Genomic DNA, 18,677 nt, shown 5'->3' on the forward strand with positions numbered 1-18,677 from the left:
ATCCGATATTGCAATTTCTACAAACATTATTATCCTGCACTGCGACTTCTACAAACATCCTTATCCTGCACTGCGATTTCTACAAACATCCTTATCCTGCACTGCGACTTCTACAAACATTATTATCCTGCACTGCGACTTCTACAAACATTGTTATCCTATATTGCAATTTCTACAAACATTATTATCCTGCACTGCGACTTCTACAAACATTCTTATCCTATACTGCGATTTCTCCAAACATTCTTATCCTGCACTGCGATTTCTACAAACATTCTTATCCGAAACTGCGATTTCTACAAACATTCTTATCCTGCACTGCGACTTCTACAAACATTCTTATCCGACAGTGCGACTTCGACAAACATCCTTATCTTATGATGCGACTTCTACAAACTTCCTTTTCCTGTACTGCGATTTCTAAAAATATCCTTATCCTATACTGCGATTTCTACAAACATCTTTATCCTATATTGCAATTTCTACAAACATCCTTATCCTATACTGCGACATCTACAAACATTCTTATCCGACACTGCGACTTCTACAAACATCCTTATCCGATACTGCGAATTCTACAAACATCCTTATCCTATACTGCGACTTCTACAAACATCCTTATCCTACACTGCGACTTCTACAAACATTCTTATCCTATACTGCGACTTCTACAAACATCCTTATCCTACACTGCGACTTCTACAAACATTCTTATCCTATACTGCGACCTCTACAAACATCCTTATCCTACACTGCGACCTCTACAAACATCCTTATGCTATACTGCGACTTCTACAACCATCCTTATCCGATACTGCGACCTCTACAAACATCCTTATCCTACACTGTGACTTCTACAAACATCCTTATCCGATACTGCGACTTCTGCAAACATTTTTATCCGATACTGCGACTTCTACAAACATTCTTATCCGATACTGCGACTTCTACAAACATTCTTATCCTACACTGCGACTTCTACAAACATTCTTATCCTACACTGCGACTTCTACAAACATCCTTATCCTACACTGTGACTTCTACAAACATTCTTATCCTACATTGCGACTTCTACAAACATCCTCATCCCATACTACAACTTCTACAAACATTCTTATCCTATACTGCAATTTCTACAAACATTATTATCCTGTACTGCGACTTCTACAAACATTCTTATCCGACTTCTACAAACATTCTTATCTGAGACTGCGACTTCTACAAACATCCTTATCCTATACTGCGACTTCTACAAACATCCTTATCCTCCACTGCGACCTCTACAAACATCCTTATCCGACACTGTGACTTCTACAAACATCCTTATCCGATACTGTGACTTCTGCAAACATTTTTGTCCCATACTGCGACTTCTACAAACATTCTTATCCTACACTGCGACTTCTACAAACATCCTCAGCCCATACTACTACTTCTACAAACATTCTTATCCTGTACTGCGACTTCTACAAACATCCTTATCCTGTACTGCGACTTTTACAAACATCCTTATCCTGTACTGCGACCTCTACAAACATCCTTATCCAACACTGCGACTTCTACAAACAACCTCATCCTACACTGCGACTTCTACAAACATCCTTATCCCACACTGCGACTTCTACAAACATCCTTATCCTGCTCTGCGACTTCTACAAACATCCTTATCGTGCACTGCGACTTCTACAAACATCCTTATCCTATACTGCGACTTCTACAAACATCCTTATCCTGCACTGCGACTTCTACAAACATCCTTATCCTATACTGTGACTTCCTCAAACATCCTTATGCTAAACTGCGACTTCTACAAACATCCTTATCCTAAACTGCGACCTCTACAGACATTCTTATCCTATACTGCGACCTCTACAAACATTCTTATCCGATACTGCGACCTCTACAAACATCCTTATCCGACATTGCGACTTCTACAAACATTCTCATCCTATACTGCGACTTCTACAAACATTCTCATCCTATACTGTGACTTCTACAAACATCCTTATCCTATACTGTGACTTCTACAAGCATCCTTATCCTATACTGCGACCTCTACAAACATCCTTATCCAGCACTGCGACTTCTACAAACATTCTTATCCTTTACTGCGACTTCGACAAACATTCTTATCCAGTACTGTGACTTCTCCAAACATCCTTATCCAGTACTGCGACTTCTACAAACATCCTTATCCAGTACTGCGACTTCTACAAAGATTCTTAACCTTTACTGTGACTTCTACAAACATTCTTATCGTATAATGCGACTTCTACAAACATTCTTATCCTTTACTGCGACTTCTACAAACATCCTTATCCCATACTGCGACTTCTACAAACATTATTATCCTATACTGCGACTTCTACAAACATCCTCATCCAACAGTGCATTCACAAAGTATTCACACCCCTTCACTTTTTTCACATTTTGTTATGTTGCAGCCTTATGCTGAAATCGTTTAAATTCATTTTTTCCCTCATCAATCCACACTCAATACCCCATAATGACAAAGAGAAAACAAGATTTTAGAAAGTTTTGCAAATTTATTAAAAAGAAAAAACTGAAATATCACATTGACATAGATATTCAGACCCTTTGCTATGACACTTGAAATTTAGCCCAGGTGCCTCCCATGTCTCTTGATCATCTTTGAGATGTTTCTGCACCTTGATTGGAGTCCACCTGTGGTAAATTCAATTGATTGGACATGATTTGGAAAGGCACACACCTGTCTATATGAGGCCTCACAGCTGACAATGCATATCAGAGCAAAAACCAAGCCATGAGGTCGAAGGAACTGCCTGCAGAGCTCAGAGACAGGATTGTGTCGAGGCACAGATCTGGGGAAGCCTAAAAAAAAATTCTTCTGCATTGAAGGTTCCCAAGAGCACAGTGGCCTCCATAATTCTTATATGGAAGAAGTTTGGAACAACCAGGGCTCTTCCTAGAACTGGCCGCCCGGCCAAACTGAGCAATCCAGGGAGACGGGCCTTGGTAAGAGAGGTGACCAAGAACCCGATGGTCACTCTGGCTGAGCTCCAGAGATCCTGTGTGGAGATGAGAGAAACTTCCAGAAGGACAACCATCACTGCAACACTCCACCGATCTGGGCTTTATGGTAGAGTGGCCAGACGGAAGCCTCTCCTCAGTGAAAGACACATAAAAGCCGCTTGGAGTTTGCAAAAAAACACTTATAGGACTCTCAGACTGTCAGAAACAAGATGCTGTGGTCTGATGAAACCAATATTGAACTGTTTGGCCTCAATTCTAAGCGTCATGTCTGGAGGAAACCAGGCACCGCTCATCACCTGCCCAATACCATCCCAACACCAACAGTGAAGCGTGGTGGTGGCAGCATCATGTTGTGGGGGTGTTTTCAGCAAAAGGGGACTGGGGACTGGTCAGGGTTGAGGGAACAATGAACGGAGCAAAGTACAGAGATATCCTTAATGAAAACCTGAAACAGAGCGCTCAGGACCTAAGACTGGGCCGAAGGTTCACCTTCCAACAGGACAATGACCCTAAGCACACAGCCAAGACAACGTAGGAGTGGCTTCGGGACAACTCTGTGAAGGTCCTTGAGTGGCCCAGCCAGAGTCCTGACTTGAACCCAATCGAACATCTCTGGAGAGACCTGGAAATGGCTGTCCACCAACGGTCCCATCCAACCTGACAGAGCTTGAGAGGATCTGCAGAGAAGAATGACAGAAAATCCCCAAATCCAGGTGTGCAAAGCTTGTCATACCCAAGAAGACTCGAGGCTGTAATCGCTGCCAAAGGTGCTTCAACTAAGTACTGAGTTAAGGGTCTGAATACTTATGTCAATGTGATATTTCAGTTTTTTCTTTTTAATAAATTTGCAAAACTTTCTAAAATCCTGTTTTCTCTTTGTCATTATGGGATATTGAGTGAAGATAGATGAGGGAAAAAATGAATTTAAACGATTTCAGCATAAGGCTGCAACATAACAAAATGTGAAAAAAGTGAAGGGGTCTGAATACTTTCTGAATGCACTGTATACTGCAATTTCTGCAAACATCCTTATCCTTTACTGCGACTTCTACAAACACCCGAAGCGACAACTTTGTTTCAACCTTCACCACATCCATCAGATGAAGCACATATAAGGCGTGCCTTGCTCTTTCTCTTCTTCGTTCCATCCACAATAACCAGCATGGTTGACATATCCAAACTTTTGGTTTCTGCACGCATGATGTATCCAAACAAAGTATGACAGTTTCTGTTTTAGCATTCGTGCATCTGATGTACGTGGTGACCTAATTTCTTGAATCATCACAGGTCTATCATCAAGTTTGCAGTCGTTCTGCTTGCAGTCCATGGAATTTTTAACATTCGTCTACAACAACACATTTCAACGCTTTCAACCTTCTTCCTTTCCTCCTTTTTCACTGTACACGACTCACATCCATACTTTGCAAATGGAAAAACCAGAGCATTCACACCAACCTCCTCTTTGTTTGTGTTGTTATTCTTCTTCTTGTTTGTATGCAGCACAAGGCTGAGGGTGTGGCGTCATCGGCTGAGGGTGTGGCGTCATTGGCTGGGGGCATGGCATCATCGGCTGAGGGTGTGGCGTCATCGGCTGAGGGTGTGGCGTCATTGGCTGGGGGCGTGGCATCATCGGCTGATGGTGTGGCGTCATTGGCTGGGGGCATGGCACCATTGGCTGAGGGCGTGGCATCATCGGCTGAGGGTGTGGCGTCATTGGCTGGGGGCGTGGCTGTGGTGCTGATGCAGTACCCCCTGCTGGTTGGAGCAGGAATTTGTAATTTGTTCAGGATGCCGGTGATAGCTCGCCTACTCATCGAAAGGGACACCGTGGGATCTTTAACGTTCACCAACAAATTCCGGCAGACATGACGCCAGTTTAGCAACAGAGTGATGTCATCAGCATACCTTAGATTGTTGATAAGTCTTCCTTCAATCCTGACTTCAGCTTCTTTGTCATCCAGGTTTGATTTTTAATCAACATTTTATAACCACAAATTCATCAGCCAATTCTGTCCGATGATAATGGCATAATTAAGATGGCATAATAATATTATTAATTTAAACTGCGAGCAGCGATGCCCCTGGGACCAAGGAGCCCCATTCTGATTGGACGAGTGTGTGACGACGTCATTGACAACGGTAGTCTGGACAAAGTTTGAACTGAATCGATCGAAACAAAGAGGAGATGCATTTTAGAGGTTTTTCATGAAATCAAATATGGCTGCCATGCCTCGTGACCTATGACATCATCCTTAGGTTTTACATTAAGTCAAGTGGCATACTATAAGTGGTCCAAGTTTCAACTCAATCGATCAAAACATGAAGGCGGAGATGCATTTTCAAGGTTTTAATGAAATCCAAAAATCCCCTTTCACGTGACCTATGACATCATCAATTTTGTTTTATTACAGCGTAGCCCGTAGGGCAAAGCCGTCTAGAACAGTGTTTGTCTGTCCGAATGTCCCCTCAAACATATACCAATCAGAGCTGAGGATCTGGTCACATGACAGGGTCTGATGTGTCATCACAGGGCAGATTACGTCTGATGTCATTACGGCGGTGCAGTGGCTGACTCTCCACACGCCGCCATTTTGATTTACATGCCGTTCAGGCCGAACATATCGTCGAACCTGTCATATATCACAATCGCCATGCTCTACGTTTACGGTTTTCATTCAGTGTGAAACACAAACAAACCGATTGTTAAAATGACCATCGAATATCGAAAGCATTGATGTTATGTCTCTTCCAACAAAATGTTACGTATAGGCCTTGGGCGTTATGCTTCACCTTCGGACCGCTTCGGACAAATTAAGCCGAGGTTTCTTAATACAGTGGCGTATCGTTTCAGTAGTATCGTTTTCGTAATAATAATACAGTAAATATAACCAGAACACTTTAATCCCAATGTCGTGAATGGAAAGTTAATGGATTGAAGCGGTGTAACTGCGGAAGTAAGGAATTGGCCTCGTTTTCACCCTTCAGCCCAAATTGGGCTCAGGGGCATTGTCGTCCGGGCGTCGGTCAACTTTTGGTTTCCATCAATTTCAAGGAGAATGGCTTGTCCGATGAAATCCATTTTTGCAGTGTGTGCTAGGATTGAGTAGAGGAAGGTTCATGGGTGCGCTGCGATTTTTCATGCTGCGTTCATGGCCGCCACGGCATTCATCTTGAAATTGGTTTCCACCGTGCATGGGCTGAGGGGTTAAGCCCGCTTTGCGGTGCTATTTATTTATATAGTAATATCATTTTTGTAATAATGATAATGTAATGTTAATATTAAAATAAATGTAATCATAACACTAATCCCTTCGTAGTGACTGCAAAGTTACTAGAGGTTAAAATATATCTTCGATAAATTAAAGTAGCGGCAGTTTTGTGTCACGTTACGTCATGACGTCTATCTTCAACTAAAGTATAAAAACAAGCCCGGCTACGCCGTTGTTAGACTTTCGGTCTTGTTTTTCATTGCCAGACCATGTGACTGATCAAAAAATAATCATATTCAAGTTCTTATTGATGTGTAGATGCCACAAAAAATGTTTCGTGTTAATCAGAGAAATTGTCCTTTTTTTCCTCCACGTACCTGCCAAACCCCTTCACTGATGACGTCATCTTGAACAACTTTTTTTGCACCATGAGTCGTTGATCATAACTTAAGAACCGAATCGATAGAATTTGCGAATTCGGAAAAAAATGTTTTTAAAGTTTTCGCTTAAATCAAAGTTGGTTACCATAGTGATGGCAAAATCAAAATTCGGAAAAGGATGGAATCAATTTTCATTGGCTCCAATATTCCTGGAAAGTTTAAACTTCATCGGAGCAGCAGTGCCGACGCTTCCACAAAATTCGGCGTGAATAATAATCTATCTATAATTCCAGTAATCTCTGTACGTCTGTACGTTTGTACGTCTGTACGTTTGTCTGTGACCGCTGTTTCTCGACAACCACGGGTCCGATATACTTGAAACTTGCCAGGTATATTGCTGGGGACCCGAGGATGTGCCTTTTCAAGGTTTCATATTAATCGGACAATTACTTACCGAGCTATGTCCAAAAAACGATTCAACCAATCAGAGAGCAGCGAACGATCGCGTGTGCCGAACGTGGAGGACACACTCTGCCTCGGATGGCACATTTGAGAGCGTATTCATTTATTTCACGTTTGCAAACTATGTTGGCGTTAAACTATGTTTTAAAACTAATAAAACCGAATTTGCGATTCATTCGCTTTCCTGCGCGTTTGTGCACGCGATGGCGATTTCTTTACCAAACTCCGGAAGCCGTTCGCTTTGGACCAAACCATTTCATGTAAATAGAGGGGGGGGATTGTCACCGTACTCGCAAGCCGTTCGCTTTGGACCAAACCATTTCATGTAAATAGAGGGGGGGGATATAATTTTAGATATAGATATAGTACGGGCAATGCCCTAGTAATAATAATAAGTCCAATAACAAAAGGAGACCCGGTCTGTGTATTGTGGGTCCGCGAATAAGAATATGAACACAAGGACTGGCAGAATGTTATTTGAACTGTCAAGCCTGGGTTCGAATCCGGACCAGATACCGTCATTCTGATGTTTCACATGTGAGGGTTCGAATCCGGACCAGATACCGTCATTCTGATGTTTCACAGGTAAGGGTTCGAATCCGGACCAGATACCGTCATTCTGATGTTTCACAGGTAAGGGTTCGAATCCGGACCAGATACCGTCATTCTGATGTTTCACATGTGAGGGTTCGAATCCGGACCAGACACCGTCATTCTGATGTTTCACAGGTAAGGGTTCGAATCCGGACCAGATACCGTCATTCTGATGTTTCACAGGTAAGGGTTCGAATCCGGACCAGATACCGTCATTCTGATGTTTCACAGGTAAGGGTTCGAATCCGGACCAGATACCGTCATTCTGATGTTTCACATGTGAGGGTTCGAATCCGGACCAGACACCGTCATTCTGATGTTTCACAGGTAAGGATTCGAATCCGGACCCAGCGATAAACCGTTACCCTGATGTTTCACATGTGAAGGTTCGAATCCAGACCAGATACCGTCATTCTGATGTTTCACAGGTAAGGATTCGAATCCGGACCAGACACCGTCATTCTGATGTTTCACAGGTAAGGATTCGAATCCGGACCAGACACCGTCATTCTGATGTTTCACAGGTAAGGATTCGAATCCGGACCCAGCGATAAACCGTTACCCTGATGTTTCACATGTGAAGGTTCGAATCCGGACCAGATACCGTCATTCTGATGTTTCACAGGTAAGGATTCGAATCCGGACCAGACACCGTCATTCTGATGTTTCACAGGTAAGGATTCGAATCCGGACCAGATACCGTCATTGTGATGTTTCACAGGTAAGGATTCGAATCCGGACCAGATACCGTCATTCTGATGTTTCACAGGTAAGGATTCGAATCCGGACCAGATACCGTCATTGTGATGTTTCACATGTGAGGGTTCGAATCCGGACCAGATACCGTCATTCTGATGTTTCACAGGTAAGGATTCGAATCCGGACCAGATACCGTCATTCTGATGTTTCACAGGTAAGGATTCGAATCCGGACCAGACACCGTCATTCTGATGTTTCACAGGTAAGGATTCGAATCCGGACCCAGCGATAAACCGTTACGCTGATGTTTCACATGTGAAGGTTCGAATCCGGACCAGATACCGTCATTCTGATGTTTCACAGGTAAGGATTCGAATCCGGACCAGATACCGTCATTGTGATGTTTCACATGTGAGGGTTCGAATCCGGACCCAGCGATAAACCGTTACCCTGATGTTTCACATGTGAGAGTTCGAATCCGGACCAAATACCGTCATTCTGATGTTTCACATGTGAGGGTTCGAATCCGGACCAGATACCGTCATTCTGATGTTTCACATGTAAGAGTTCCAATCCGGACCCAGCTATAAACCGTTACCCTGATGTTTCACATGTGAGGGTTCGAATCCGGACCAGATACCGTCATTCTGATGTTTCACATGTAAGAGTTCCAATCCGGGCCCAGCTATAAACCGTTACCCTGATGTTTCACAGGTAAGAGTTCCAATCCGGGCCCAGCTATAAACCGTTACCCTGATGTTTCACAGGTGAGGATTCGAATCCGGACCCAGCTATGAACCGTTACCCTGATGTTTCACAGGTAAGGATTCGAATCCGGACCCAGCTATGAACCGTTACCCTGATGTTTCACATGTAAGAGTTCGAATCCGGACCAGATACCGTCATTCTGATGTTTCACATGTAAGAGTTCCAATCCGGGCCCAGCTATAAACCGTTACCCTGATGTTTCACATGTAAGGGTTCGAATCCGGACCAGATACCGTTACCCTGATGTTTGACAGGTAAGGATTCGAATCCGGACCCAGCTATAAACCGTTACCCTGATGTTTCACATGTGAGGGTTCGAATCCGGACCAGATACCGTCATTCTGATGTTTCACATGTAAGAGTTCCAATCCGGACCCAGCTATAAACCGTTACCCTGATGTTTCACAGGTAAAGGTTCGAATCCGGACCCAGCTATAAACCGTTACCCTGATGTTTCACATGAGGATTCGAATTCGGACCCAGCTATGAACCGTTACCCTGAGGTTTCACAGGTAAGGATTCGAATCCGGACCCAGCTATAAACCGTTGCCCTGAGGTTTCACAGGTAAGGATTCGAATCCGGACCAGATACCGTCATTCTGATGTTTCACAGGTAAGGATTCGAATCCGGACCCAGCTCTAAACCGTTACCCTGATGTTTCACAGGTAAGGATTCGAATCCAGACCCAGCTATAAACCGTTACCCTGATGTTTCACAGATAAGGATTCGAATCTGGACCCAGCTATAAACCGTTACCCTGATGTTTCACAGGTAAGGATTCGAATCCGGAACCAGCTATAAACCGTTACCCTGATGTTTCACATGTGAAGGTTCGAATCCGGACCAGATACCGTCATTCTGATGTTTCACATGTGAAGGTTCGAATCCAGATCAGATACCGTTACCCTGATGTTTCACAGATAAGGATTCGAATCCGGACCCAGCTATAAACCTTTACCCTGGTGTTTCACAGGTGAGGATTCGAATCCGGACCCAGCTTTCAACCGTTACCCTGATGTTTCACAGGTGAGGATTCGAATCCGGACCCAGCTATGAACCGTTACCCCTATGTTTCACAGGTAAGGATTCGAATCCAGACCCAGCTATAAACCGTTAACCTGATGTTTCACATGTGAAGGTTCGAATCCGGACCCAGCCATAAACCGTTAACCTGATGTTTCACATGTGAAGGTTCGAATCCCGACCCAGCTATAAACCGTTACCCTGATGTTTCACAGGTGAGGATTCGAATCCGGACCCAGCCATAAACCGTTACCCTGATGTTTCATATGTGGGGTGATGGATGCATCAATGTTCGTCTCCACCAGAAAAATATCCTGATCATAAGCCAGATGATCACGCAACCTCGCTGCGAGCACCGATTGTCGGTGGATGTCAAGGATTCAATGTCCACGGTGTTTTTCGCGAAGAGTACACGAGTTATCGCGGTGCAGGCTTGGGATCCGAGGATCCTGGGTTCGAATCCCAGGTCGATCATTGAATTAACACCAGGGGGGTTGACTCAGCCTGTCATCCTTCCGAGGTCGGCAAATTGAGTCCCAGCTCGCTGGTAGTTGGGGCACTGCATCAGCGGCAAAAAACGTGCTTCCAGAAAAATGATGCAACCAGCAGCCACAGGTCAAAAATATGTTTCTTTTCTGATGAATCACTTACGTGCGATGCTAAAGGCAATGAAAATCAATGCAAAGCAGAGGAGCATACCTTTTATGTTGCACACAAACGAAAATCCACCAGTGATGCAAACCCAGAGGCACGTGATCAGATTCACCATGACGGTATCAAACAATGACGTCATGATCTAAACTCCACAACTCCGATTAAAATGTAAAACTGATCGATCATGAACCCGACACCACTCGTCTGCTTCTCTTAAACAAAACCATGGACAGTCTAACGTCAAATAGATCTGAATACCAACTTAAGTATAGAAAAGGGAACTTGCGATCTTTCTTTTATGTTTGGGTTTATTTTAAACCAGTGATGCACGTTGTGGTTAAATCTCCAACAGGCATCTGTGTTTTTTTGCTGAGCATTTAGATTTCTTATGTAAACATCTCAACATCCCCTTTTTCTCAAGAACCAACTGTCTCGATCATCATATTGAATCATGTCATTTTTTATTCTTTTAGATAAATATATTTCTACGAATCAGTCACCATAGTCGAAAAAAAGAGTGGAAAATAGGGGAAAAAATACATAATTTTTTTTATCCCTATTTTTCTGCAAATGAAAAAATATATTTTAAATAGAGTTTTGAAACAAAAAATATGAAAATAAATAAGAGAAAAATATATTTAAAATTGTGAAATTTGGAACTAAAATAGGAAAAAAATAGGAGAAAATTACATTTTGAATAGCAAGATTTGCAACAAAAATAGGAAAAAACTAAGAGAAAAATATATTTTAAATAGACAGTTTTGAAACAAAAAATAGTAAAATAAACAAAAAATAGGAAAATAAACAAAAAATAGGAAAATAAATAAGAGAAAAATATATTTAAAATTGTGAAATTTGGAACTAAAATAGGAAAAAAGGAGGAGAAAAATATTTTAAATAGCAAGATTTGGAACAAAAAATAGGAAAAAAAGAAATTTTAAATAAGATTTGGAAATTTTAAAAAGTAAAAAAAAACAGGAGAAACATTTTAAATAGCAAGATTTGGAACTAAAATAGGAAAAAAGTAGGAGAAAAATATTATAAATAGCAAGATTTGGAACTAAAATAGGAAAAAAGTAGGAGAAAAATATTTTAAATCGCAAGATTTGGAAAAAAAAAAAGAAAAAAATATATATTTTAACCCTTTGAGTATGGATGACGTCCAGTGCCGAAACCCGTGAAAAAGCTTTGTGTACGGATGACGTTACTACACGTCATCGACTATACCTATAAATAGATCGTCAGTATGTGGTTGCATTCCCGTACCAAAATGCCAAACTAATCCTGTATCGGGGGTATTTTTATCAAAAAAAATCCCGTACTCAAAGGTTTCAATAGCCAGATTTGGAACTAAAAAAAATAAATAAAAAAAATAGGAGAATCATAATTTAAATAGCAAGATTTGGAACTAAAATCAGAAAAAAGTAGGAGAAAAATATTTTAAATAGCAAGATTTGGAACTTTAAAAAAGTTTTAAAAAAGCAAGTCATGAAAAACTAGCTTTGAAATAGATTTTTTTATTGGGTTATTGAACCTATTTTACTTATATTTTTGAAACACGGTTTTATTACAAATAAATAGCTAAAACTAGATTACTAGATGGCGTTCATAGAACACTTACCTTGCACAGTCAACTTGGTGCAAACCAACTCTGTTGTTGAAGGGCTTTTTTCTTTGATCCCATATGATTGCCAAACCACATGAACGATTACATTATAAATTTATATTCTCCAATATAATTGTTGCGTAGATCATGCTCAATAAATTACAAACTGATCAGACTAAGCGTTGTCCCTGTCGAATTATTATGTCATAATTAAGACACCAATGACGTCACCATTAACACTAACAGCACTTGTTCCCCATGTGGAGTTCCTCACAGTGAGCCACGTTTCAATTGTTTCCATGGAGCGGTTTCGGAGATATAGAGGTGCAACGTTTCTCCAAGATGGCATCCGTACCACATGACCTATAACGTTATAATTATGAATTTAAAAAAAAATTATACCGGGGGAGGCCGATGGTCCTATGGTAAAAATTGTGTCAATCGAACCAACGGTTGCCGAGAAAATAAGTATTAAAAATGAAGACAGACACGTACCGAACCAATCGCCGAACCTGATTTTCGCTTTGTGAGTGCAGGGTAAAAATAGTGTACAGTACAATGTACAAAACTAAAATAGCTTTGAAATAGATTTTAAAGATTTTTCCATATTTCAATCATCTGTCGGAGAAAATGACAGAATATATATATATACATATGTATGTATATATATATATATATATATATATATATATATATATATATATATATATATATATATATATATATATATATATATATATGTATGTGTGTGTGTATATATATATATATATATATATATATATTTATATATATATATATATATATATATATATATATATATATATATATATATATATATATATATATATATATATATATATATATATATACATATATACTGAAACGCAAAAGAAACTTACCACCTTTGAAACCTTTAAATATCAACAATAACACTGCGTGTAGTAAATGTGTGAACTTATTTGTGGACAAAAGTGTCCTCACTGTCAGACAAAACGGTCACGGATGGTCACTTGAACCTTCAATGGTCACTTCGTAGCACAGCTGTTGAACAGCCGTTTTGACTGTCAGTGATTAGCCAAGGGGTACGGGATGATTTTAATGAGCTGCACATGATGTCTTGATATTGGCTTTAAAAAGGCCAGTGCAAAATGGGCATTTCAATCAACATGCCACGATTGTCAAGGGATCAACGGCAGCGTGCCCTGGGCATGCTGCAAGGCGGACTGAGCTACCGTGAGGTGGCACGTCACCTTGGCTGTTCACACCAGACGATATCGGCCCTGGTGGACAGAGACACCCTCCACAACTCTGCAGATGACAGCCCTCGATCAGGGAGGCCAAGAGTCACCACTGCAAGGCAGGACAGGCAGATGGTCCGAAGTCACCTGCGGGATCGATTCCGTCCAGCATCCCGCACTGGGGCAGAAACTCCGGGGCGTGCAAACCCACGGATCTCCAATGATACTGCACGAAGATGACTGCATGACTATGGTCTGACTGCCAGAAGACCATACAGAGGCCCCATGATGACGGCTGCCCATCGCCACAACCGACAGAGATGGTGCCAGCAGCATCAGCGGTGGACCTTGGCGCAGTGGAATGAGGTCGCTTTCAGCGATGAGTCAAGGTTCTGTGTGGACAGTCCTGATGGGCGTGAGCGTGTCTGGAGAAGAACTGGCGAGCGATATGCCGATTGTTGCGTGCGTCAAGCCAACAGGTGGGGTGGCCCAAGTGTGATGGTGTGGGCCGCCATATCAGGCCGGTACAGGACACCACTGGTGGTTGTGGATGGGAATCTTAATGCCCAGCGGTATGTGGATAACATCCTGCGACCTCATCTGCTGCCATTCCTGCTAGACCACCCAGAACTGAGAACCTTTCAGCATGACAACGCTCGTCCCCATGCTGCTCGCTTTACCACTGCATTTCTCCAAGGCGAGAACATCAACACCATGCAGTGGCCTGCGCTCTCCCCTGACCTGAATCCCATAGAGCACCTGTGGGATGAGCTTGGGAGATGCGTAGTTGGCAGGGCCAGGACACGGGCAGAGCTGCTTCAGACATTGAGGACTGAGTGGTACAGAATCCAGCAGCAATCCATCCAAAGACTGGTAGGCAGTATACGCCGACGATGCACTGCCTGTATCCAAAACAATGGTGTCCACACACGCTATTGAAAGGGGACTGACATTGCACCCTGTGCTCTTCTGTACTGTAGAACAAACTGATGAGATGGTGTATCTTGGTCAAAAACTTGACATGTCATCAATAAAATGCCAATGTTTCAATTAGCAATTGTTGGTTTGTTTTATTTTGAACTGTTACAATTTTAATACATTTCAAACAAGTGGTAAGTTTCTTGCATGACTGCAATAGTCATGGAGTCGTCTTCGTGCAGTATCATTGGAGATCCGTGGGTTTGCACGCCCTGGAGTTTCTGCCGCAGTGCGGGATGCTGGACAGAATCGATCCCGCAGGTGACTTCGGACCATCTGCCTGTCCTGCCTTGCAGTGGTGACTCGTGGCCTCCCTGATCGAGGTCTGTCATCTGCAGAGTTGTGGAGGGTGTCTGTCCACCAGGGCCGATATCGTCTGGTGTGAACAGCCAAGGCGACGTGCCACCTCACGGTAGCTCAGTCCGCCTTGCAGCATGCCCAGGGCACGCTGCCGTTGATCCCTTGACAATCGTGGCATGTTGATTGAAATGCCCATTTTGCACTGGCCTTTTTAAAGCCAATATCAAGACATCACGTGCAGCTCATTAAAATCATCCCGTACCCCTTGGCTAATCACTGACAGTCAAAATGGCTGTTCAACAGCTGTGCTATGAAGTGACCATTGAAGGTTCAAGTGACCATCCGTGACCGTTTTGTCTGACAGTGAGGACACTATTGTCCACAAATAAGTTCACACATTTACTACACGCAGTGTTATTGTTGATATTTAAAGGTTTCAAAGGTGGTAAGTTTCTTTTGCGTTTCAGTGTGTATGTATGTATGTATGTATGTAAGTATGTATGTATGTATGTATGTATGTATGTATGTATGTGTGTGTGTGTATATATATATATATATATATATATATATATATATATATATATATATATATATATATATATATATATATATATATATATATTGTTACGGATCGCGGATTTGATGTTATTTACCGAGCGGTGGTATTGCCGCGACCTAACAATTCCCCCGATTCTTCCCCAACTCACCCGATTCCACCCAACGTTGACCTGGTCGCGCTATGCTAAATCAATGATGGAAAAGACACAACGACTGGGATAAATGAAACGACACAAGGGGTACAGTTCTCAAGACCTCCGGAGGAGGATATAATTGGTGGTGGAGAAAAGGGGTAGATTACAAGGTATGAGGTAAAGCACAGAAAAGATGGGCACTTAGTTACAGTCTTATCTTATCCCCGACAGACCACAGACAAACGGAACAAGACTGACTTACACAGGGATTGATGGCAGGGAAGGACAGGTCGGTTGATAGCACAAGGTGCACCTTGGCTCAGGGACAGGATACAGCTCAGTCTTTGGGAGGTCTCTCGGCGCTCGGAGGGTGCGTCCTTTCTCCTTCAGCTCTCCGCGCATCTGACGTCACCTCCCTCTTCCTGCGCATGCTCAGCGGGGAGTGACACGCCCTCGGCTCGTTGGCTCCGCCCATTAGATGGGATCGGTCCGCCGCTTCTATTGGGTGCGGGGGGTTACCGGGCTCCGCCCTTGACGAGGAGCTGACAGCGAGCCCCTACGTGGTAACCCCGTCGAGCACATGCTCGATGGCGGCTCGTTGGAAAGGCTTGGTGCCCTTTCAACACCCCCTACCAACCGAGCCGGAGTGAGGACGCACACTCCCCGCGCCGCCGCCGCTGTTGTTGTTGTTGTTGTTGTACCATGAGGAAGAGCTGCGGGGAGGTATTGGGAGGTCCTAAACTTCCTAACGGTGCCATACAATCACATTCTGGTGCAACGAAGAGTCAGAATTAATGGAAACGAGTCCTTAACTGACATGAACTAAGAATAACTAGCAAGATGTCCTATAGTTGTCTACGTGAGATGCGGTGGACCTGGATGCGACATTTAATGGGGGAAATAGGGGGAGGTCGGGTCTACAGAGTGTTGTTTACAGGAAATGGGACTAGGGAATGGGGGATTGGGGATAGTTGGGAAGTATGGAGGAAATAGCGGAATATTTACAAGCGGATATGGATGGAGGCCAATCTCATATCCGCAACAATATATATATATATATATAATATATATATATATATATATATATATATATATATATATATATATATATATATATATATATATATATGTAAGTACACCCCATGCAAAGTTTTGACTTTTTCAACATATTTCAACATACAGCTATTTGATCTTCATTTCAACAATATTGACAGATAAAGGTGATATAATATAACAAATATCATGAAACATTTACATTTTGTAGTCCATTGTATAATTTAAATAAACATAAATGCAAATTTTGCATGTGGAAAACGTAAGTACACCCCTACATTTATCACGACTTCAAATACCTAAAATTAGAATCAGGTGCACCAGCTCAGGTGCAAATGATTAGAACATCATTCGAGAGGATCTTGGAGGAACCTGTCTTATTTAAACCTCAGACATTTAGTTTGGTTTGCTCTTTGTTGTTGAAGTGTGCAGCGTCACCATGCCTAGATCAAAAGAGCTCTCTGAGGCCTTCAGAAAGAAGGTTATAGATGCCTACGAGTCTGGGAAGGGATTTAAAAAGATCTCCAAACAATTTGAAATCAATCATTCGACTGTCCGGAAGATCATCGACAAGTGGAGGAGATTCCAAACAACTGCCAACTTGTTCAGGCCAGGCCGCCCCAGCAAGTTCAGCCCGAGAGCAGACCGCAAGATGCTGAAAGAAGTCTCTAAGAACCCCAGAATGTCATCAGTGGACCCACAGGTAGCTCTTGCCACTGTTGATGTCAAAGTGCACGAGTCTACCATTAGAAAGAGGCTGCACAAATTTGATCGACATGGGAGGTGTGCCAGGAGGAAACCTTTGCTGTCCAGAAAGAACATCAGGGAAAGACTAAAGTTTGCCAATGAACACCAAGGCAAAGACCAGCTCTCCTGGAACAATGTGCTCTGGAAAGATGAGTCAAAGGCAGAGCTATTTGGCCACAGTATCAGAAGACATGTTTGGCAAAAACCAAACACAGCATTTGACCACAAGAACCTGATACCAACTGCAAAGTATGGTGGTGGAAATATTATGGTTTGGAGCAGCTTTGCTGCATCAGGGCCTGGGCAGCTCACCATCATATAATCCACTATGAATTCTTCATTGTACCAGAGGGTGCTTGAGGATAATGTGAGGCCGGCCATCTGCCGGAGAGTTGAAGCTCAACCGAAGGTGGACCTTGCAACATGACAATGACCATAAACATACCAGTAAGGGATGGCTGAAAAGAAAGAAATGGAGGGTTCTGGAATGGCCAAGTCAAAGCCTGGATCTAAATCCCATCGAGATGTTGTGGGGGGATTTGAAACGAGCTGTGCATGCAAGAAACCCCTCAAACATCGCACAGCTGAAATAATTCTGCATGGAGGAGTGGGCAAAAATTTATCCCTGTCGATGTCAGAGACTGGTAGACAGTAATATGAAACGCCTACTTGAGGTTGTTTCTGCCAAAGGGGGCAATACCACCTATTAGAGCCAAGGGTGTACTTACTTTTTCCACATGCGAAATTTGCATTTATGTTTATTTAAATTATGCAATGGATTACAAAATGTAAATGTTTCATGATATTTGTTATATTATATCACCTTTATCTTTCAATATTGTTGAAATGAAGATCAAATAGCTGTATGTTGAAATATGTTGAAAAAGTCAAAACTTTACATGGGGTGTACTTACTTTTTCACGTGACTGTGTGTGTGTGTGTGTGTGTGTGTGTGTGTGTGTGTGTGTGTGTGTGTGTGTGTGTGTGTGTGTGTGTGTGTGTGTGTGTGTGTATATATATATATATATATATATATACATACATATATATATATACATACATACATACATATATATATATACATACATATATATATATACATACATACATATATATACATACATACATATATATATACATACATATATATATACATACATATATATATATATACATACATATATATATATATACATACATATATATATATATATATACATACATATATATATATATACATACATATATATATATATAC

The 18,677-nt window shown here is 42.0% G+C and overlaps 1 protein-coding gene across 4 annotated transcripts in view; it reads right to left on the bottom strand.

Moving 5' to 3' along the window:
* LOC137431320 (interleukin-6 receptor subunit alpha) overlaps positions 1-11,075 on the bottom strand; it is a 38,175-nt gene extending 27,100 nt beyond the window's left edge. For 2 of the 4 annotated variants that reach the window (XM_068122535.2, XM_068122534.2), the window contains exon 1: positions 10,851-11,075. In XM_068122535.2, the coding sequence (XP_067978636.1) occupies positions 10,851-10,944 (94 nt within the window). In that variant the 5' untranslated portion in view covers positions 10,945-11,075. The remainder of the gene's footprint in view (positions 1-10,850) is intronic. The other 2 variants (XM_068122533.1, XM_068122536.1) reach the window with 1 other exon arrangement.
* Positions 11,076-18,677: the final 7,602 nt, after the last annotated feature.

This window comes from Myxine glutinosa, chromosome 7, assembly GCF_964187855.1.
Source record: "Myxine glutinosa chromosome 7, kmMyxGlut1.1, whole genome shotgun sequence".
Taxonomy (NCBI): domain Eukaryota; kingdom Metazoa; phylum Chordata; class Myxini; order Myxiniformes; family Myxinidae; genus Myxine; species Myxine glutinosa.